At 34.7% G+C, this 23,820-nt stretch overlaps 1 protein-coding gene and 1 pseudogene across 13 annotated transcripts; one reads left to right on the top strand and one right to left on the bottom strand.

Annotated features, from left to right (window-relative positions):
• Positions 1–21,264, bottom strand: part of LOC130719796 (WAT1-related protein At1g09380-like) — a 93,682-nt pseudogene extending 72,418 nt beyond the window's left edge.
• On the top strand, positions 3,556–10,090 carry LOC130720070 (uncharacterized). Of its 13 annotated transcripts, none has more exons than XM_057570664.1 (7): positions 3,557–4,061; positions 4,200–4,273; positions 4,415–6,828; positions 7,484–7,546; positions 7,795–7,896; positions 9,061–9,342; positions 9,423–10,090. In XM_057570664.1, the coding sequence occupies exons 6-7, from the start codon at positions 9,100–9,102 to the stop codon at positions 9,924–9,926; spliced, it is 747 nt and encodes a 248-aa protein (XP_057426647.1). In that variant the 5' UTR covers positions 3,557–4,061; positions 4,200–4,273; positions 4,415–6,828; positions 7,484–7,546; positions 7,795–7,896; positions 9,061–9,099; the 3' UTR covers positions 9,927–10,090. The 13 variants fall into 13 exon arrangements, with proteins under 13 accessions (XP_057426649.1, XP_057426650.1, XP_057426647.1 ...); XM_057570665.1 differs by having other exon boundaries at positions 4,183–4,273; XM_057570660.1 differs by having other exon boundaries at positions 4,212–6,828.
• Positions 21,265–23,820: the final 2,556 nt, after the last annotated feature.

Raw genomic sequence — 23,820 nt, 5'->3', positions numbered from 1 at the left:
GAAATAACTTCCATCTTCTAATCCATTATGTCATTCGACTCTATTCATATAAGTTTTATACATTCATCGACCAATTATTTCCCGCTTCAACAACTCTTTTGCGTCAAATTCCAATTGTCTTGAGTTATATATGCTTCAAATTTTCAATCAATTTTTTCCTTTCCGAAAGAGTCTTCATGGAGCTTAGCACTTTTTGTAGAACCTTATTGCCAAATTTGGACCTAGCTATCTTACATCTTGGAGGATAAATCTTTTAATTTCCAACCTATGAAAATATATGTTTTACGAATCCTTTTGGCCATACTAGTGACCTTTGTACAATTTTTAAACTCAGCCAATTATAGCAAGGTTGTGTTCAATTTTTTTTTTCACAAAGGAAAGATAAATGATACCCTTTAAGGTTTGAACTCTAGACCTCTTCCTCCCAACTCACATGTTTCAAGCTCTTACCACTTGATCTATCATTTAATGACAAGTTTGTGTTTAATCCTATAACCTTTTGTTTTGATTGAAATTAATAATTCATTTGCAACCAACTTTAGCTTTCATACCAACCAGTTTATTCATGAATTTTGAGTCAAAAGATTTATTTTTTTAACTTCTCCAACCAATCTCATGGGTCATGGCTCATTTTCATGTATCAACATGCTCCTATACTTGGCAAAAAATTCATCATGCTATCTTTCGACCAAGTAATTTAATTTGATGCCAACACTTACTTACATACTTGACAAAACATTTATTTAATTTGTACCGCCACAGATCCACCGAACACAACCTGTCCTCTTACCGGCCACTTGGTGCGTGTTTTGTTTTTGGTTTTGGGGCTGATTGAATGGCTTACTTTCAAGGTCTTTAAGATGCTGTCGTGGTAGTGTTTGCTTTAGAATTAGCAGCTCTTGTTTTTGTTGTCTGCACCTTTCGTTTTCCCTTTTCCTTTTCCCCTGTATTTGTCCCTCTTGTACAGGGTTGGGGTACTCTTGTACAGGGTTGGGGTACCCCTAGTACCCCTATATATTACATCTTTGCTTATTAAAAAAAACAGATCCACCGAAGAGTACTGCCTAAAATTTGATTCTATTCCCTTGTGCAAATATAAATGTCAGTGGTCACCATCTTCATATTACCATGGTGGTTGCTAGTTGCTACTAGCCACCCATCTATATATTTATCAAAAGTCCATTTACTCATCCACAAGTCAACTTTAGTGCTTTTTATTTGTAATTTTTAAAGATGACCGTTTAAATTTGATTCAGTGTACTTCAACTTAGACTTCAAATTTCAACATGTTTGGATACGAGTCTTTTTTTTTGTACAGGAGGAAAAGTAATTTGGATACGAGTCTATTGGAACTAATAGTAACTTATCTACTGAAAAATGCATTAAGTATGTTTCAATAAGAGCTCTTTTATTTTCATAATGAAAAAAGGAAGTTAAAATATAATTACTCATTGCTTAAAAAAACAGAATAATTATATATCATCATTAAAACGTAGGAGTCTAATCAAATAAGTGAAACAACTAAATGAAAAAAGAGGCCCAATTACCTCACATAGCAGAAAAAACAAAAGTCCATCAATACTATACCCCAACACATCCCCAAACAAAAACAAATAGGATGCTCTAAGAATAAAAGAAAGAGTTATCATATTTTTTTCTTTTATTTTATTTTCACAAATTCACTTTTTTTCCATCATATCATCTACCATATGTCTCATATCTCTTAAATTTTTTTATTTCTTTCTAGAGGTGAGTGAGAGTTAAGTGTGAACTAGGATTTATTGAAAGAAAATTAGATCAATGTGATGAAGACATGTTATCTCCTTGACTCCTTGGCCGTATGCTAATCTAATAAAATTAATTAGGGCTTGAACTTTTTCTAATATGACAAATCTTTATTATGGGGTGGATCTCCATCTCCATGATGATTGTCTACCTAATTTATTCCTTTCACAAATCCATCTTTCTATAAGATGCCGTGTTAGTTGTGGTTTATATATATTTTAGTTTTTTACTCTCAATTATTGTAAACAAAATCAATCAAATCAAGTTTTATCATTTTATTATTGATTTTTATGTGTTTAATAATTGAAAAAATAAAATAAAATAATTGTAAGATAGTGAAACTTGACATGATCAATTTTTTTTTTACTATTGAGAGGATATGAATCTGGCTCATACCTATTTTGGTATTGCAAATACAAAAGCACTTTTAATAAAGTTATGTGATTTTTTCTAAGTCTATTCAAAGATAAATCAAGCCACTTTAACTCATGTTAATAATACTCAATTCAGCCAAAACCAATTTTTCCAGAATCAATTATGCAAACACTCACATAAAATATAATATATATAGTTTCTTAGAGCATTTCCAATGGTGGTTCTTATTATAGATTCTTAATCTAAGAACTGGTCCTTATATTTTTTCCCAATATTATAGAAGGCTGAGATTCAACAAAAAATAAAATAAAAACATGTGTGATAATTTGAGCAAAATTTGCAAGGAAAATTTGAGTTAAATCACCTAGCTGGTGTGTGGATCAATCACATTTAAATTAAATGAGTTATAAATTTAACATTTAATTATTTATATTAAATATTATTTATTTTCTAGAACTATATAGTGATTCAACCAAGTATTTAAAATTTAAATAGTCCACCTAAAATAAAAACTCATGGATTGAGTTAAATGACCACACGTTCAAAACTTCAAACACGTTGAAAATGAGTTTGGATCCTCTCCCGCGGGTTTGCCTCTCCAGCCCCTCCATCAGTGTTTCCAGCCACACGATCCATCAAACGGCAGTAATCAATGTTGTGCACATGTACCTTCGCGGTAGGGGAAAAAACAATCAAAGACCCAATCCTTTTGGCACGTGAGACCCAGATTTATTATATCTTATCGATAGATCAAATTCATGGTATTATTTTTTTTCTTTCCGTAAATGTTGAAATGCATGAAAATTTTTAAAAAGTGTAAAGTAATAAAAAAATTAAGTTAATATTTCTCTACATATATCATAAAAAATCTGTTTTTTTATTTTTTATTTTTCTTTGAAATTAAATTAAATTTGATTTTAAGTTTCATAAAAAAATGCAAGTTCATTCAATTAAGTTAAATACTATATTATCTTAAAAATCTAATGAAATATTCATATAATATTTTTTTTAAAGATAAAAAATATCTTATTTTTATTTTTAACTTTATCTTAAAAATATTAATGTGATATACAAAACGCTTATATTTATTAAATTTAAAGACACTAAAAGAAAAAATAGAAAATAAAAAAGAATGAGAAAAAGAATATACAAGAAGTTGCACTTTGTAATAGCGTGAATAAAAGAAATTGGTACACGGGTGTTATTTTGCTGCAGCAACATCTTGTACGTTAGATATATCAAATGGCTTTAATTAGTGCTGGAGAGAGATGGAGAGAAGGAGTTGCTGGAGAGGATCCAGATCCGTTGAAAATATGGGTGGAAATATGCGATGACGTAAATTGTGTACATGCATGTGGCTTTCACGGAATATTGCTCTTCAAACTTTACCGTGGTACCCTTGCTTCCATCAAGCCTAACCCTTCCTCATTTTTGTGACCCCATGGCTATTCTTGTCAAACTCAATAATCGCCAGTAAATGAAACCAACCTGTAGCTACCATTTAGTGAGTCATTCAATTCAACACGCGCTATTTGCAGTTCCTGAACTTCTTGCCTATATCAGGTATAAGCACATGCACTGCATGAAAACTGAGGATCAGAACATGGAAGGAGAAAGAAGGAAGAGGAAATTAGGGAATGAAGAAGAAGAAAGTGAAGAGCAGCAGACACTCTACGATCAACGACAACGTCAGACGCCCCCTTCCTCCACCATTCGCTTAGCTGTGACCCAATATTAAAAGCTTTGTCAACTAGTGCAGTAAGCTCCTCTTTAAACGAACGGGCAACGATTAAAATAGTTTTTAGTGAGTGGTGTTTCCCGTTCACCTTTGTACACTCGAACGATCTTTAGCGGTGGAAAAAGAAATTCAGGAAAAAGCTTGCAATGCCCTTTTGTTCAAGGTAAATTTGCTTTTGCCTTCCTATTATTTGTCTGACTTCCCTTTCAAAGAAATTTCTTCCTTTTGAAAATTCTCTTCTAACTATATGTGTAATTTTTCAATTTTTACTATCTATTCTATAGCTGAATCAAATTGACAGTTTAATTGATAGCGTTGAAGTTGTGGAGATGAATAAGATAGCTTGCACTGAGGAGTCATGGCTAGCCACCAAAGGTTTTGAACATTATTGGTTGCCCCCTCAGCTCCTGATTTTGTTTCATTTTCTAACAGTGTATCTTTCTATGTTTGTGCTCACTAATGTGTTTCATATTATAGTTGTTACATTCATTGGTTGACACATTCATTTATCCACAGTTTGAATAGGGTCTCTTGATTGAGAAGAAATATAGAGGTTGAAGAGGCGCATGAAAATGGTTGTCAACAAAGGCCATATAATATAGTAGAGATGCTTTGATGTCTCGGTTTGTTTTTTATATGACTTTGTATCGTGTGTTTATTGTTTGTTTGAATTTTTTTGAATAAATTGTGAGATTGTTCTGTCTATCCACTAAAGTGGCAACCAACAGAATGCAACTCTGTGCCTAAAACAACACCAGCACTCAAATACCGCTTGAGAATTCCTTTACCTTCACTCTAGGTGCGCTTGGGAAGACAACCCCATATTAAACCAGGAGATTTGGATTTTCCAAATAAAACATGTGTGACACTAGCATTGAAATACTTTCCATGTCATCTACTCTTAAACCAGAAAAATTTATGAAAATATTAACCATGAGCTTTTACTCATTGTCTAATAAATCCAAAGAATAGAACAAGACAAAAGTAGGAGGAGTGCTCTAAAAATCACATACACTCAATATCTATCGTCTAAGTCAATCGGGTGCAAGAGGAATCGCATATGGATTAGTATCTATAGGATAACTGTATAAACTCATTGGGAACATCATACACTTTCAAAATTTTGTTTTGGTTGTAATATTTGAGAATGAGCTAGAAAGGCGCTGAGATAGTCAAGGCAGTAGATGGAATAAAAATATTGGGTCAGTTTGTGTGGAGTGATGAGAGGAAGTTAGCAGAAAATATTTTTAGAGTTGGGACCTTTTGGTTTTTCTTATATGTACTTTTTAGATTTTCCTATTAGGCTCTGGTCCTTGCATTTTCCAAGTGCATGTTGTTGGATAACCTCCAACTGACATTTGGTAATACTAGGGAAAGAGAAATATTGGTGTGGTGACTTGGTTGACAGATAGCCCAAATGGAAACATTAACTTTTCATTTTTCTTGCAGCTATATAACATGATTAAGTAAGCAGCTAGTACAAAATTCAGTATGCAAGTATGAAGGACACCATTTTAAGTTTTCAGTCTTTCAAAATTGTGTTTTGGAATAAGAAGACTGGGACAATTTGTTTGGCGTGATGAGGAAGTGACCACAAAATACATATAGAGTGAGACCTTCTAGATTTTCTTATATTTACTTTTAAGATTTGCCTATTCGGCACCACTCCTTTCACTTTCTTTCATACAAGTGCTCCCTGCATGTTGTTAAATAACCTCCAAGTGAGATTTGGTAATACTAGCGAAAGAGATTGGTGTGGTGACTTAGATGACATATAGCTCAAATGGAAACCATAGCGTTTTATTTTACTTGCAATTGTATAACATGAATTAGCATACATGTGGTGCAAAATATAATCCCCATGTGTGAGGGACACCATGATTTAGCAAGCAACTGGTAAAAAATCCAATCTGCAAGTATGTGAGACACCATTTTCCAAAATATTGTTTTGACTGGTGATGATTGAGAAGGAACTAGATATGTAAGGCTGGGAAGGTCAAGGTAAATAGAATGAGAAAAAGATTGGGGTTGTTTATCTGAATTGATAAGGTCGAAAGCATATAATATTTATAGAGTAATTAAAGGTTAAGGGATACCGACATACTGTGGAAGGTTTATTGTAGTAGCATTTAGTTATCTACACGACTACACCTATGTCGTTAATTTAGATAGGAATGCAAAAGTTTTGATGACCTAATCTATATTTTGGTGCAAACCTATGATGTTGGTTTTGACGCAGAAATAATGGAAACAAGAGTTTGAGTGAGCCCTTGAGTCGAGAACTCTTAGGCACAACAAAACAACAAATTCTGGTTATGGAAAAGGTTATCAGATCAGAGGTTATCGGTGCGTTTAATTTGCTGTCATCACCACCGATCCCTTCATCGAACTTTCTTCTGCAATCCACGTTAAATGCACTACCAATGATCCCTCATACTAGACCTAGACCTGTGATTCTGTGAATCAATTCTTGCGACTAAGGGTCCAGAAGGAAGAATCAATTGAGCTTACTTTAGAACCACTCAACAACACCATTATCAGTGCTAGAGAAGATGTTATATTCATGTTTGGGATTCTGAGGTGGGAAAACTTCTTAGGTTGTGTTTGGATGGGGTGATTTTTGGGGGGAATGTAATTCTAGAGGGTATTTTAAATCCCTTAAATTGAAATACCTTGTTTGGATATTTATTTGTGGAATTCTGAAAATACTGGTAATTAAAAGAGGTAATTTAATGAAGGGATTATGGGGTAATCAAAATACCCTCAAAATTGGAAGTAATTGGAAAATCCCTCACTGGCTCGTGTCTCTCACTCTCTCGTTCTCGCTCCCAATCTCACTCTCGCTCCCGATCTCAACCTCTCTGCGATCTCGTTCTCTCGTTCTCGCTCTCCCGATTCATGGAGTGGCTCTTTCTTCCCTCTTCATTCAGGTAAAATCTCTTGATTCTTTCACAAATTTTGCAGTATTGTTGTTGTGGTTGTTGTTGTTGTTTCGAATTTGATTTTGTTTTTGGAGTTGAAAATATCTGTTTTGTTCTTGTCTTGAGTTTCGTTCGTTGATGCTAGTACTGGGTTTGTGATGTTTTTTTTCTCCATTTTGTGCCTGGTTCAGAAGCAGATGAACATAGGTGAGGAAGACAATGGTTTCTATTTTTTTACCAAAACAATAATTAGAGTTACATAAGAATTGCTCAAACTGAATCTGAAAATTGACTAGGCCTCAATTCATGTGTAAATCAAAGGTACTTTAATCCTCTGTTGCTCTTGGCCTTGACCCACCTTGATTTCCAACCACCCTTTTGGAATTTCTTTGGTCCTTCCATGGTGATGGTATGCTTTTGTAGGTGTATTTCTAGATTAGGATGGTTTTGGGGAGAAACAAAGGGACAAAATCCCATTATGCAGAGAAGGAGTTTGATGAATAAAGAGTATTTTTATAGCAAGTAGCAATAGCATGATGTGTGTTATATATAATAAGGTGCATTGCATTCCTCAAGCATTATTCAAGTTGTCATGACAGTGATTTGATTTGTGTTTATTGTCACTGTTTTTTGCTAATCCTTGATGATCGGAAAAATATTTCAGGCTACTGCTATAAGTGGATACACTAGCAACTCTGCTTCTGCCAAGAAGTGCAGAAAGAAGAAGGTAAAGTTATTCATTTCATCTTATAGTCAAGCCTGTGATTTTAATATTTGTAGTGAGTTTTATTTCAAAACAACCATGGACATATTAGGATAGAAAGAACTTTTCACTAGCAAATTCTTCCAGTTTATTTAATTGGACATATTGTCATTTAGCTCTGAAACTAAAAGGGATAGTTGTGAATAAAATTATAGGGATAGTTGTGACTAAAACCTTTCTGATTTTGTGCTCTTACACTCTCTGTTCTTCAGGTAAAAAATATAGGATTTACTGGCGTTTTCAGGTTGATTTTTAAGCCGCTAGTTAATGAATTTCCTGGCTTTGCAGCAGTATGTTATTCATTGAGGCAGAAGGTAGGTTACCTCTTCTTAAAACATTAATTTCCCACTTGTTTCAGTGCCCCTACATTGGAGCAGTATGCTTGTTCTTTTCTTTCTTTTTGGGGTGACTTATCAAATGATATATTTGTAGAACTCGGATTGGGTGGTTAACTGTTTACTAAATTTTGTTGCTTCCTAATTTTATGATTAGTAAAGGCTTGTGATCATTTGAGGAAGCATGTTAACTTGAAGATGTTACAAATAGGTGTATGTAACATAAGCATTTAATTTAGGAGTTTGAGGATGATATACTGCCAAGTGCCAACTGAAGATGAGTGCTAGGTAGTTTTAGAATACTTGCTGGGATTTCGTTTCATTTTGTGTGCCCTGATAATTTCTATGACTTGTAGTAGGACTACTTCACCTTCTAGAGCTTAGAATAATTGGTAGTAACTAGTTAGTCCGATAATCTGAACCAGGTAAAATATCTTAATCCAAACCTGCTTTGCTTCTGAAAATCTGATATGGAATTTGTTATTTCTTGCTTGTCAAAAGTCATGCTCATAATTTATCAGCAAAAAGAATTTATGGAGTAAAGGAGATTTTATTACATTTTCATTGCTGTGGTTATTCCGGAATAGATTCAATTTAGTTGGAAAAGAGGTCCATCAACTCTGCTATTATGTCCAAGTTTAGTTTTATAATCTGCACAGAGATAAGACTTGCAGCTTATAGTCTGAATTGATTTTAGAACATTTCATCATAAAACCAAACACATATATATGTTTTAATCACATCTTATTATATGAGCTTTTTAATCACATCTTATCCATTTTTATGTTTAAACTAGCTGATTTTGAATCTGATTGAGTTAGCTTCTCTTACTTCCTATTTTCTTTATAGTGTCATGCAATATTGATGTTTTATTATATGTTTTTTTTAGTTAACAAATGGATCTTAGAGTAGTTGACACTTCAGTTCTTTTACGAAAACGTAAAAGAAATGAAGAAGAAGAGGCAAAATTGCAGGAGCAAATAACATTCATTGTTGCTAGTGTCATTGCTATGCTTTTGGGTGTAGTAGCTTGGTATCTGTTTCTTAAGTATTTTGCTGCTATTATCTTTGTTCAGTTATGTGGATGTATTTCAAAATTCTTCTGGTTATTAGTAATTGTCTAATGTTTGTTTATGTTTGAAGGAGAGATGAGGGGAAAAAGGAAAATGGCGGAAGCTAGTAATGAGGATAAGAAAGATGATAGCAGAGCTTACTTTACTTGGAACTTGGAGATGGACCGTGCACTTGCTGATATACTTAGAGATCACAGAAGCATGGGAAACAAGAGTGATGGTGCATGGAAAGCAGTGGCATATAACACTGCGGCTCAAATGTTGTCTTCACGCTTCAATTTGCAACTTATTGAAAGCAGTGGCATATATGATTTCTGTTACAAATGAAGATGCATGGAATGAGTATGTCAAGGTAATCATTTTTAATGTTATTACTATTTAATTAAATTAGTGTTTGTGTTAGTATTAATATGCTGCCTATTTTCTTTGTAGTCACATAATGACGCTAAGAGGTTTCGATTTAAGGTGATTGCTAATTGGGATGACATTGTAGACTTGTGTGCTAAAGATAGAGCAACAGGAATTGGAGCGGAGACATCCTTGGATGCAGATGACATCATGAGCAAAGAAGCAAATGAGGATGGAGCTAATATTGTGGATATTGATGCTGATGAACAAAGCTCTACAACAAGGAAAAGCAAACAACCAATGGAATTCAAAAAGGGAAAAAGTGGAGAGAAGAATGGGATAATTACTTCAATGAATAAAGTGGCTGAGTCATTGAGTGAATTTGTGCAAGCAACTAGAAAAGGGGTGAAAAATGTCCAAGAAGTGGTTCATGATGTGATGGATGAGCTAAAGAACATTCCGGACCTTAATGGCACTCAATGGCTAAAAGCAGTGGATTGGCTTTCAGAAAATCCAAATAAGTTGGAGATTTTGAAAGCTCTTCCCATGGAGAGAAAGAAAGATTACATCTTAGCTTTTATGCACTGATTCGTGATTTGCTATAGTTTATGGACTCATTTGTAGTGTTTTCAACTTTTCATTATGCCACTGTTGAGACTTTGTTTTATTTATTTTTCATTTGGATTGATGTTAGCACTTGTTATAAACACAGTTTGAAATTTAAATAATAGAAAATGTGATATCTCGATGAATGTTTGTTTGGATTGATGTTCGCACTTGTTAAAAACACAGTGTTTCCAACTTTTCATTATGCCACTGTTGTGATCCAACTAATTTCAGATTTTTGAGTCAATTCAGGGGGTTTGGGCAAATTATAAAATTATGGGCTGATTTTAAGTTAAGTTTTTTTATTATAATTATTCAAATAATATTAATTAGATTAAAAAAATAAGATAAAGGAAATTCCATTACATTATCCAAACAAATAATTTTACAATTGAGGGAATTGCATCACCTTATCCAAACAAGGGAATTTGAAAATCAAGGGAATTCAATTGATTCAATTGAATTCCCTAGCATTTAAAATCCCTTAGATTTCTCAAATCCTCCATCCAAACACAACCTTAGGTCTTAATCTAACATCTTTGAATGAAAAGAAAAAAATATCCAAACATTTGGTAATTCTTTACTTCTTTTTATGATCTCATTTTTGTTCATGGTGATCACGTCATATTTTTTCAAACAGACACGTCATTTATAGTAGGTATTCACACATTTAATTGTCATCCACTTTTTTGTTTTATGAGGGAACACTTTCATCTTATTATCCACACTTTATAGCTAGTGTTAGGTCTGTAAAATGAAGGCAATGTTATAAATGGGATATTCATCAATATATATGGATGATGATTAAGGCTTAGAATAAGACCACTAACCTGATAAACAGGAGGTTAATTTGGGATTTGGTGGAACTAACTTGTTTGTCTCTGTCTTATCTTAAATATTATAATCCATGTTCTACTCTAATAAAATTCCTATATTGGCTACTTTAGGGGGGTGTGATATGCCTCAATTCAATCCATTGTAGGAAGGAATAAGACATACAAATATCACAATTATTGACTACCCAACTATCATTATATTATATTAATCAAACGCAACGGGTGATGTTTGCCTTCGTCACCAATCCATCCCTTGCTTATCCACAAAACAACCATCATAATCATGATTATGAATAATATAGTAGTGAACATATTATTTTATGTGATGACTACACAGTGATGATGTCATGGTTCATAAACAGAATTTTGCAACCAGAAAAAAGAGAAAGGAGTACAAGTGAAATTACTCAAGCTACTGGCTGAAGTTTTTGGGATTAACAAATGCGCAAATGAAACTATATTTTTTTATTATCATAGTTTGGTTAATTAGATGGAAATTTAGTTAGTTGCAAATGTTGATGTTTTAATATAGTTAATGGTTAATTACTTCTCTAACCTTTTATAAACGATTTTAAAGGCATGCTAACTTTTATTTGCATTGAAATCAATAGATATCCAAATCAAAATATACATGTAGAGATTGCCAAATTTCTTTGGGGTCAAGATGTAGTAGATTCCGTTCAAAAAAAGATGTAGTAGATTCCAAATATAAAGAAAATACTTTCACCAAGCAAGATAAGCCCAACCAATTTTATATTCTTGGCCTGAAAAAAATCAGCCTGGTCCAATGATATTTTAGGCCGCATTTTTTATATCCGAGTTAGGATGATGAAATTCTTTACAGAAAACAAAAAGTTAGAATCACTTGGTAGATCTGCCGATGGTTTACATTTCGTTACTGTCTCCTTGATAAGTTATGAACATTTTGTTTTTCATTCGTTACATTCTATTTCCATCTTCTTCGTAATATGACATGATTTTATTTTCAGCTATTCAGTTTTTTTTTATGTACTACCTCTGTTTCTATTTAACTGTCCGGGAAGAGAAGAAACACACATATTAAAGGAAACAATTAATTTTGTTAATTTTCATAAATTTATTACTTGTTTTTCTATTTTACCCTCTAAAATGTGTTTTATCTTTCTCATTTATTGCTTCTACAAGGGTACTATTAGGAAAAACATTGTTTAATACTCTCTTGAAATGCTAAATAGATAGATATAAAGGAAGAAATTTATTTTCTACAAAATAGACAGTAGGTAGTAGATGAATGTCTTGTGGATATTAAATAGCATTGGGATACCAAAACGATGACTCTTATAAGGACATTTGTGTTTGTGTATTGTAAATTTGTTAAGCTCTCATATTTATAGTGTAAAGTAAATATTATGTCTTCATCCAACATGTTGAGCTTTAATTCTAGGACGATGGTTAAAAATGTATCCAATGCTATATCTTATTTAGTGGTACAAATTTATTCCCCATAAACTACTAACTCTACTTTTGCATGTAGGTGTTGGTCACTAATGAAATGAATTCTAAATTGTTAATTATTTTTTTAGAGCACCAAATAGTTCATACATGGCGGAGATAATCATTTATCTATTTCAATTTTCTTCAATTTTACATTAACTACATTATTAATATACTTTTACCACCGGGTAACGTGCGGGTTATAGTCTAGTTATAATTTCAATTATAGCATGTAATTAATCTACTAAATCACCTAATGTGGATATCATACCAAAAAAATATGAGGGTACCACAGAATTCATCTAAAGTTTATCACCTAATCATTCATCAAACTCATACACTATCAATTATTCATATTTTCTTAAAAAAAATATTAATCTTTAAAGAAATGAGAAATCTTGGATGTAGTCATATGATTTTTATAGTTGTTGAATTACAATATGAAATGTGTAGAAATGAGAAAATTGAGAGAAAATATCACATTAAAAAAAATTAGTGAGTGACAAATCTGATAGCTTCATGTATACTAGTGTTCTTTACCCGTGCATTGCACGACGATTAAATGTATTGCAAAAGTTTTGATGACCTAATCTATTTTTTGGTGCAAACCTATGATGTTGGTTTTGACGCAGAAATAATGGAAACACGAGTTTGAGTGAGCCCTTGAGTCGAGAACTCTTAGGCACAACAAAACAACAAATTCTGGTTATGGAAAAGGTTATCAGCTCAGAGGTTATCGGTGCGTTTAATTTGCTGTCATCACCACCGATCCCTTCATGGAACTTTCTTCTGCAATCCACGTTAAATGCACTACCAATGATCCCTCATACTAGACCTAGACCTATGATTCTGTGAATCAGTTCTTGCGACTAAGGGTCCAGAAGGAAGAATCAATTGAGCTTACTTTAGAACCACTCAACAACACCATTATCAGTGCTAGAGAAGATGTTATATTCATGTTTGGGATTCTAAGATGGGAAAACTTCTTAGAGTCTGATTGTTGGGTTTCTTACTCTGGAATCACACAGAAGCAATTGATAATCACAATCAATTGTAGGGTTAGAGTACAATCAATACTGGAAGAAGAAAGAGAATCAAGAATCACTCTTGATGCTAATCATCAGCTAAACACGGTGTCAATGAAGAGAGAGAGAAAATGATTGAAGGGAAAAACTTTTATTGAATTGCACACAATCACATAGTGTTGACTCTGAGTATTTATTACTCAGCTGAGGACCTAAGTCCACTAACATCAGACCCTAGGGACCAAACTATAACAACAACATATAATTCTGAATTACAATTAACTCCAATACTCCCTCCTAATTCAGAATACTATCAAGTGACATGATGTTGAGCTTCTTGCAAAGCAAAGAAAACCTCTCGATCAGCCTTCAAAGGCTTAGTGAACAAATCTGCAAGTTGATCTTCAGTTGGACAATGCTCAAGCATCAGCTTTTCCTTAGACACTTGGTCTCTCAGAAAATGAAACCTAGTTTCAATATGTTTGCTACATCCATGTGCCACTGGATGCTTGGCCAAGTCAATCGCTGACTTATTATCAATCAGAAGCTTTATTGTGTTAGATGTCTTCAGTCCAATCTCTTCTAACAACATGCTAAGCCACACAGCCTGACAAGCACCATAAGAAGCTGCAACATACTCAGCTTCACACGATGATAGAGCAACAATAGATTGCTTCTTTGAGCACCAAGAATTTGGTGCATCACCACAGAGAAACACAAACCCTGTTGTGCTCTTCCTATCATCCTTGTCACCACACCAGTCAGCATCAACATATCCAATGATCTCAGTTCTTCTGTTGTGGGCCTTGTCAGGAAATAGAATACCATGATCTAATGTACCTTTCACATATCTGAGAATCCTCTTAGCTGCTAGAAAATGAGACTCCTTAGGCTGTTCCATAAACCTGCTCACCAGTCCCACACCATAGCTAAGCTCAGGCCTACTGCAACACAAATATCTCAGTGAACCTACAATCTGCTTAAAAAAAGTAGAATTCACTGCTTTTCCAGTATCAGCCTTAGTGAGAATCAGTCCACAGTCCACTGGTGTAGCTGTTGGATTACAATCAGCAAGATTGAATCTCTTTAACACTTCAGTAGCATATTTCTTCTAACTCATAAACACACCTTTCTCAGTCTTCAGAAACTTAATTCCCAGAAAATAGGATAACTCTCCCATGTCACTCATCTCAAACTCCTTTTGCATCTTTTCCTTAAACTTGTGTACCTCAGCCTCATTGCTCCCAGTCACAAGCAAATCATCAACATACAAACATACAATAAGAATACCTGAACTCTTAGACTTGATCACATACACACCATGCTCAGTTGTGCATTTTAAAAATCCCATCTGATTCAAGAATGAATCAATCCTCTTGTTCCAAGCTCGAGGAGCTTGCTTGAGGCCATACAAAGCCTTATGCAACTTGTACACCATATGTTCACTGCCCTGAACCTCAAAGCCAGGTGGTTGATGTATGTAGACCTCCTCATCCAAAGGACCATTCAAGAAAGCTGACTTTACATCCAGCTGATGCAACTTCCAACCCTTCAAGCTAGCAGCACCAACCACCAACCTAACAGTTTCCATTCTTGCTACAGGAGCAAAAACCTCAGTATAGTCCAAACCCTCTTTCTGTTGGAAACCTCTAGCTACAAGCCTGGCTTTGTATCTTGACACTGAACCATCAGGCTTTAACTTGGTTTTGTAAACCCATTTCACAGAAATTGGCCTCTTCTTCTCTGGCAGTTCCACTAAACTCCAAGTTTTATTTTTATCAATGGAATTCAGCTCCTCTCTCATAGCAGTAACCCAGTTCTCATGCTTGAATGCTTCTTCAACACTCACTGGCTCAGTCTCAGCATAAAGTGCCAAATGAACCAAGTCACCATCTCCAGTAACTGCATTGTCTGGGAAAAGAACATAGTCATTAAGCCTAGCAGGAGGTTGTCTCACTCTTGAAGACCTCTGAATTCCTTGTTGAGTAGGTACTGCCGTTCCTTGATCTCCATTAGAGACTATCTCAGTCTCAAGCAAGGGATTCAACTCAGAAAAATTAAAACTTGTTCTAGTATTAGGCAAGCTAGTGCCCGCTGACTGACCCTGTTGCCAATCCCAACTAGATTCCTCATCTATGACAACATCTCTACTAACAGTTATGGCATTGGTAGTAGGATTAAGAAGCCTATAAGCACCTGTAGAATGAAAGCCAACTAAAAAGAGCTTCTCACTCTTATTATCCAGTTTCTTCCTTTTCTGATCAGGTATATGTCTAAAACATAATGAACCAAAAACCCTTAAATGTCTCACACTAGGTTTAAATCCTGTCCAGGCTTCTTCAGGAGTAAGAGACTTCAGCTTCTTAGTAGGGCATCTATTTATGATGTATGTAGTTGTAGACACAGCCTCTCCCCACAAATGAGCTGGCAAATTCTTACTCTTAAGCATGCTTCTCACCATGTTTGCAATAGTCCTATTTCTCCTCTCAGTCACACCATTGTGTTGAGGAGTATATGGTGCTATTACTTCATGAAAAATTCCCTCTTCTTCACAATAACTCCATTTCATTTGAGACATACTCTCCACCTCCATTAGTTCTTAGAGTCATCACTTTTCTTCCACTTTGCTTTTCAACCAGAGCCTTAAACTTCTTAAAAGTTCCAAACACCTCTGATTTCTTACTAAGAAGATATGTCCACATTCTTCTAGTATGATCATCAATGAATGACACAAAATACCTATTGTCTCCTGTAGAAACAACCTCAAAGGGACCACAAACATCTGAGAAGACCACATCAAGAGCTCCCTTTGACACCACTAGCATTGTATCACCAAATGAGTTCCTAGGTTGCTTACTTAGCAAATAACCTTCACAGAGCTGTCCTGGAGACTTGATCATTGGTAGACCCTCAACCATTCCATCATGATGAAGTTGATGCAATCATTTGAAATGTAGATGACCATATCTCAAATGTCATAACCAGTTCTCATCTTGAAGACTAGCTGACAAACACTTCAATTCATCAGTTTGCAAATCTACACGAAATGTCCTATTCTCAGACAATATTGACATCAAAATAAACTTCTTCTTTGGATCAAACAGCTCCAATCTCCTATCTTCAATCTTAACAGAATATCCATTTTCTACCAACTGTCCTAGACTGATAAGATTATGTGTAACATTTGGAACATACAAAACATCAGGAATGAAGGCTTGCTTTCCATTCTTCTTTTTTACCAAAACCTTACCAACACCAGCAGCCTTGATAGTGTTATTATCTGCAAATTTGACACTACTAACCTTCTCATCTAACTCTACAAACCACTCTTTGTGGCCTGTCATATGTGAGGAACATGCTGAGTCTAGGTACCAAGTATTCTCAATATTTGAATGAGAACCCATTGCAGAATAGCTAACCTCATGACCAGATAATCTAGTGATCTTAGTAGGAATTTCAGGTATAACAAGACTATCACTAGATGAATTTGATGAAACAACAAGAAGTAGCTACTCATCCTCTGAATAATCTTCTTCTTGAGCAGAATAAGCATTGTTCCCACTACTGCTTGGCTTGTTTCCCTTCTTCTTGTTCTTACATTCGAATGCAAAATGTCCATACTTCTTACAAGCAAAACACTGTACATCTTGCTTCTTCCCTTTTCCTTTCTTCCATCTATCTTTGTCCTGACCTTTCTCTTTATCCCCTTTCCTCTTAAAATCACCATCCTCTTCATTGCTAGAGGTTTTACCAGAATCCTTATTCTTCCAATTTTTCTCCTTGGAAGTCTTTGAGTAGTTACTCCATTTCTTCTTACTGGTACCACCATGAGCATACAAAGCTTGCTCAGTTTCTCTGTCAGACTCTCTCAGATTCAATTTCATTTCATGATCCTCCAATGAACCTTGAAGCTCCTCAACCTTCATAGTGTCCAAATCCTTAGACTCCTCTATAGTAGTAACTATATGATCAAATCTTGTAGTCAAAGATCGAAAAACCTTTTCTACAAGCATTTGATCATTCATGGTCTCTCCATTCGTCTTCATTTGGTTTGTCAAGGTCTGAAGTCGAGTGAAAAACTTAGAAATTGTCTCTGATTTCTCCATCTTCAGAGCTTCATACTGTCTTCTGAGAGTCTGCAACTTGACCTTCTTCAATTTTGCCACACCTTCGTAACTCTTGTTCAGAATATCCCACGCCTCCTTCGACGTTTTCGCCGCTGCAATTTTTTCAAAATTAGCAGGGTTAACACACTGATGGATAATGAACAGAGCCCACATATCTTTCTTCTTTAACTCCTTATGAGCAGCACTTTGCTCCGCCGTGTGTTCCGCCGGTAGAGCATCATACCCAAAAGTCACCATCTCCAGAACATCTTGGAACCCGAAGATCACGAGCATCTGGGTATTCCAACTTTCCCAATCACTCTTGCCGTCAAGAACCACAACGAAGCTGGGAAATTGCTGTTCGTTCCAGCCATCACCTTAAAAGTAGCGTCCATTTCCACCAGAGCTTCCAACGGAGCAAGCACCTCTGTTGTGACTGATTCACACTCCGCCGTAGATCGTCGTGCACTGGTGGTGGCTCACGTCGCCGGTCGCCGGATCGTCAAGCTCTGGATACCACTGTTGGGTTTCTTACTCTGAAATCACACAGAAGCAATTGATAATCACAATCAATTGTAGGGTTAAAGTACAATCAATACTGGAAGAAGAAAGAGAATCAAGAATCACTCTTGATGCTAATCATCAGCTAAACACAGTGTCAATGAAGAGAGAGAGAAAATGATTGGAGGGAAAAACTTTTATTGAATTGCACACAATCACATAGTGTTGACTCTGAGTATTTATTACTCAGCTGAGGACCTAAGTCCACTAACATCAGACCCTAGGGACCAAACTATAACAACAACATATAATTCTGAATTACAATTAACTCCAATACTAATAAGGAATTTGGGTATAAAAGGACAATAACTATCACTTGGTAGATCTGCCGATGGTTTACATTTCGTTACTGTCTCCTTGATAAGTTATGAACATTTTGTTTTTTCATTCGTTACATTCTATTTCCATCTTCTTCGTAATATGACATGATTTTATTTTCAGCTATTCAGTTTTTTTTATGTACTACCTCCGTTCCTATTTAACTGACCGGGAAGAGAAGAAACACACATATTAAAGAGAACAATTAATTTTGTTAATTTTCATAAATTTATTACTTGTTTTTCTAATTTACCCTCTAAAATGTGTTCTATCTTTCTCATTTATTGCTTCTACGAGGGCACTATTAGGAAAAACATTGTTTAATACTCAAGAACTTCCCACTGGAAAATTGCTAGAATCAGGGCTCCTCCCATACTCAGCAATGTGCCCAATACCTTGGTAGTCCCGGCCTTTGTCTTGCTCAAATACTCTTGTCTATCCAAGGAAAAACAAAATGTATCAATTCTGAGAAGCTGGAATAGCATTTGCTACGATAATAATCTCATTATTAACTTAAGTGTATATGGAACATATGTAGGTGTGAAGTTCTTACAATTTTATTACACTTTATTATACAATAACAATTTTACAGTATTTATTGATAATGTAGTATTTGCATATAAATTATTACCGTTGGAACCAATAAGCGAAGAGAGCAAGGGACAAAGTAGCAAAGATTTGACGATAAGCAACAAGGCCAAGAGGGTTCAAGCCAGATTCAATGGCAAGCTTGGAGGTCATGTTCATCCCTTCATAGCTAAACTGCACTACCACCATTGCTATGAATGGAACCACACTGGTCATCCTCATTCTTGTGATTTTTCTCTGTTCTGGTTTCGTTTCTCTTTGTTCTTTTCGTTCCTTCTTTAATTTCTTTCTTTTTCTTTCTTTGTTTCTGCGCTATGACCAAAACCACTGTCACCATGGTAATTTAATTCTTCTTTCTTTTCCTATCAAAACTACCCAAATTCGATCGATTACTTATTATGTCATAGAGACAAATATTACTTATTATGTTCATGGTGGTGGTGTTGGCCAGAAGAGAGAGAGAGAGAGAGAGAGAGAGAGAGAGAGAGAGAGAGAGAGAGAGAGAGAGAGAGAGAGAGAGAGAGAGAGAGAGAGAGATTTTGCAGAAATGGAAGAGAGAAGGAGAGATGGGGTCTCGGAATGGAATGTTGAGGAGAGAGAGAGGGTGTTTTTTAAAGGAAAATTTTAAGGTGCCACGACAAAATATGAGGCAGTGATGCCACTCGTACGTGACCCAGTAGAAATCCGTTTAAGCGTGTGCCATTAGTCTAACCAACAAATTTTCGAGTATATTTATTTCATTTTCACTTAACACACTAATTTGTTAAATTATTATATACAATTGTTTTGCCTGTTCAGGCAAACATGAGTAGAGACTTCCCAGCTCCTTACACAATAAGTTTCTTCATGTGTTTATTGGCAAGCATTCAGAGCGTGGTCATTGCAGTGGGCTTTCAGCACAATCTCGCAGCTTGGTCACTCCCCAACACTATGAGACTCACCTCTGCGCTATACGCGGTAACACAATATATATGTTTTGCCAATTGCTTAATTGTGTGTTTGAAATTCCTTCTACAATTGACTTGTAATGTTGGTTTCAGGGAATTATTTCGAGGGGACTAACGTATGGTCTCACGTCATGGACCATTGAGGGGAAAGGTACTCTTTATGCCTCTATATTCTCCCATTTGATTCTTGTCATCACTGTTGTTATAAGTTGAGTTGTGCTTCACGAGAAATTATACATGGGCACGTAAGAAATTTCCATTAAATTTATTTTTCTGTGCTTGTGAATGAAAATTGTACATGAATTATGGTTCCCACTAGTTGGTATGTTTTTATTTAATTCCATGTTTTGATTTGGTTCAGTGCCATAGGTGATGTCTTGATAGTAATCGGGCTCTATTCAGCTTCTCGACAAAAAAAAAAGAATTAAATTCGAGAGAAGAGATTAATAATGAATATGGGGAGTTTGGTTCTAAAAACAAAAATTCAGCATTATACACATAGCATCACACCAACTCTCATTTGCAAGTAAAATGCTATACACAAACTAGATGTGCACATATCATCCACCAACATATTCCCATACTTCAAAGGTGCACGCACGCACGCGTGCGCACACACACACACAACATCATCCAATAACAGAATTGATTAGAGGAAGCTAGAATTAACAGAATTGGTTAGAGGAAGTTAGAGTTGGTTAATGCTCAAGATACACTGATTAGTGTATAAATACACATGTAATGACACAGAGTCATAATCAATGAAAATAACACTTTACTCTCTCTGAATCTTAAGAGAAATAAATATAGTAAGGAGTAATCTAAATTACCCATGAGCACTTACTTGAACTACAAACCATAAGGCCCAAGCAAGAGTACTGACAATTACGAAAAGCGGGCCTAAAAGCCTGGTTGATCCACAACCGGAGGTTGCTTCATTTAACTTAATGGCATATCCCCAGTGAATCTTTGACTCTTCTAGATCAAGAACTTTCCACTGGAAAATTGATAGAATCAGGGCTCCTCCCATACTCAGCAATGTGCCCAATACCTTGGCAGTCCCGACCTTTGTCTTGCTCAAATACTCTTGTCTATCCAAGGAAAAACAAAATGTGTCAATTCTGAGAAGCTGGAATAGCATTTGCTACGATAATAATCTCATTATTAACTTAAGTGTATATGGAACATATGTAGGTGTGAAGTTCTTACAATTTTATTACACTTTATTATACAATAACAATTTTACAATATTTGTTGATAATGTAGTATTTGCATATAAATTATTACCGTTGGAACCAATAAGCGAAGAGAGCAAGGGACAGAGTAGCAAAGATTTGACGATAAGCAACAAGGCCAAGAGGGTTCCAGCCAGATTCAATGGCAAGCTTGGAGGTAATGTTCATCCCTGCATAGCTAAACTGTACTACCACCATTGCTATGAATGGAACCACACTGGTCATCCTCATTCTTATGATTTTTCTCTGTTCTGGTATCGTTTCTCTTTGTTCTTTTTGTTCCTTCTTTAATTTCTTTCTTTTTCTTTCTTTGTTTTTGCGCTATGACCGGAACCACTGTCACCATGGTAATTTAATTCTTCTTTCTTTTTCTATCAAAACTACCCAAATTCGATCGATTACTTATTATGTCATAGAGACAAATATTACTTAGAGAGAGAGAGAGATATTTTGCAGAAATGGAAGAGAAAAGGACAGATGGGGTCTCGGAATGGAATGTTGAGGGGAGATAGAGGGTGTTTTTTAAAGGCAAATTTTAAGGTGCCACGGCAAAATATGAGGCAGTGATGCCACTCGTACGTGACCCAGTAGAAATTCGTTTAAGCGTGTGCCATTAGTCTAACCAACAAATTTTCGAGTATATTTATTTCATTTTCACTTAACACGCTAATTTGTTAAATTATTATATACAATTGTTTTGCCTGTTCAGGCAAACATGAGCAGAGACTTCCCAGCTCCTTACACAATAAGTTTCTACATGTGTTTATTGGCAAGTATTCAAAGCGTGGTCATTGCAGTGGGATTTCAGCACAATCTCGCATCTTGGTCACTCCCCAACACTATGACACTCACCTCTGCACTATACGCGGTAACACAATATATATGTTTTGCCAATTGCTTAATTGTGTGTTTGAAATTTCTTTTACAATTGAATTGTAATGTTGGTTTCACGGAATTATTTCGAGGGGACTAACGTATGGTCTCACGTCATGGACCATTGAGGGGAAAAGTACTTTTTATGCCTCTATATTCTCCCATTTGGTTCTTGTCATCACTGTTGTTATAAGTTGAGTTGTGCTTCACGAGAAATTGTACATGGGCACGTAAGAAATTTCCATTAAATTTATTTTTCTGTGCTTGTGAATGAAAATTGTACATGAATTATGGTTCCAACTAGTTGGTATGTTTTTATTTAATTCCATGTTTTGATTTGGTTCAGTGCCATAGGTGATGTCTTGATAGTAATCGGGCTCTATTCAGCTTCTCGACAAAAAAAAGAATTAAATTCGAGATAAGAGATTAATAATGAATATGGGGAGTTTGGTTCTAAAAACAAAAATTCAGCATTATACACATAGCATCACACCAACTCTCATTTGCAAGTAAAATGCTATACACAAACTAGATGTGCACATATCATCCACCAACATATTCTCTTACTTCAAAGGTGCACGCACGCACACGTGCGCACACACACACACAACATCACCCAATAACATAATTGGTTAGTGGGGAAGCTAGAATTAACAGAATTGGTTAGAGGAAGTTAGAGTTGGTTAATGCTCAAGATACACTGATTAGTGTATAAATACACATGTAATGACACAGAGTCATAATCAATGAAAATAATACTTTACTCTCTCTGATTCTTAAGAGAAATAAATATAGTAAGGAGTAGTCTAAATTACCCATGAGCACTTACTTGAGCTACAAACCATAAGGCCCAAGCAAGAGTACTGACAATTACGAAAAGGGGGCCTAAAAGTCTGGCATATCCCCAGTGAATCTTTGACTCTCCTAGATCAAGAACTTTCCACTGGAAAATTGATAGAATCAGGGCTCCTCCCATACTCAGCAATGTGCCCAGTACCTTGGCAGTCCCGGCCTTTGTCTTGCTCAAATACTCTTGTCCATCCAAGGAAAAACAAAATGTATCAATTCTGAGAAGCTGGAATAGCATATGCTACGATAATAATCTCATTATTAACTTAAGTGTATATGGAACATATGTAGGTGTGAAGTTCTTACAATTTTATTACACTTTATTATACAATAACAATCTATATATATATATATATATATATATATATATATATGTAAAGCTCACTTGAGCTATAAGTATTAAATGCATTAATGATTAAACAATGAAGTTAAACAAATTTCTATTTAACTTTCAATATACATCCCCATATTATTAATTATTAATTAGTAATTGTTAAATTTTTCAATTTCTCATATTTCAAATTAAATATTAATATTATTTAAATTTTAATTATTAATTACATATGAGGGAAATTTTTAAGTAATAATAATATTTGGAATCGACTAACTTTACATTAATAACAATATTAGATAGTTAATATTAATCTTTTATACTTCCTTCTAATGGTAAAACTTTCTAATTTGTTATATATTAAACTTAAAATTAAAATTAATTTAATAATAATTATTCATCATAAGTTGAGGATTTTAAAAAAAATAACAAATAAAACTTATTACTATTTTTCACACTACCTACTAAAATGTAAAAAGTTACTTTAAACCTTTGAATTAAAATTTTCCTTTGTATTTAATAAATTAAATTAAAATATTAGGTATTCAACTACTACTAAAATGTACAACTCTATTGAAATTTTGTTATAAATACACCAAAAAAAAAAAATCATTTGTATTATATACATTAAACTAAACTAAAAACTTATATATTTCCTACTGTAACAAAAAAACTAAAAACTGATCAATAAAATTTTCAAATCAATTAATTGTTAAACTACCAACAAATTTTCG

This window comes from Lotus japonicus, chromosome 5 (genome assembly GCF_012489685.1).
Source record: "Lotus japonicus ecotype B-129 chromosome 5, LjGifu_v1.2".
NCBI lineage: Eukaryota > Viridiplantae > Streptophyta > Magnoliopsida > Fabales > Fabaceae > Lotus > Lotus japonicus.
Note: the sequence above shows the minus strand (reverse complement) of the source record. Positions and strands in the feature narration are given on the sequence as shown.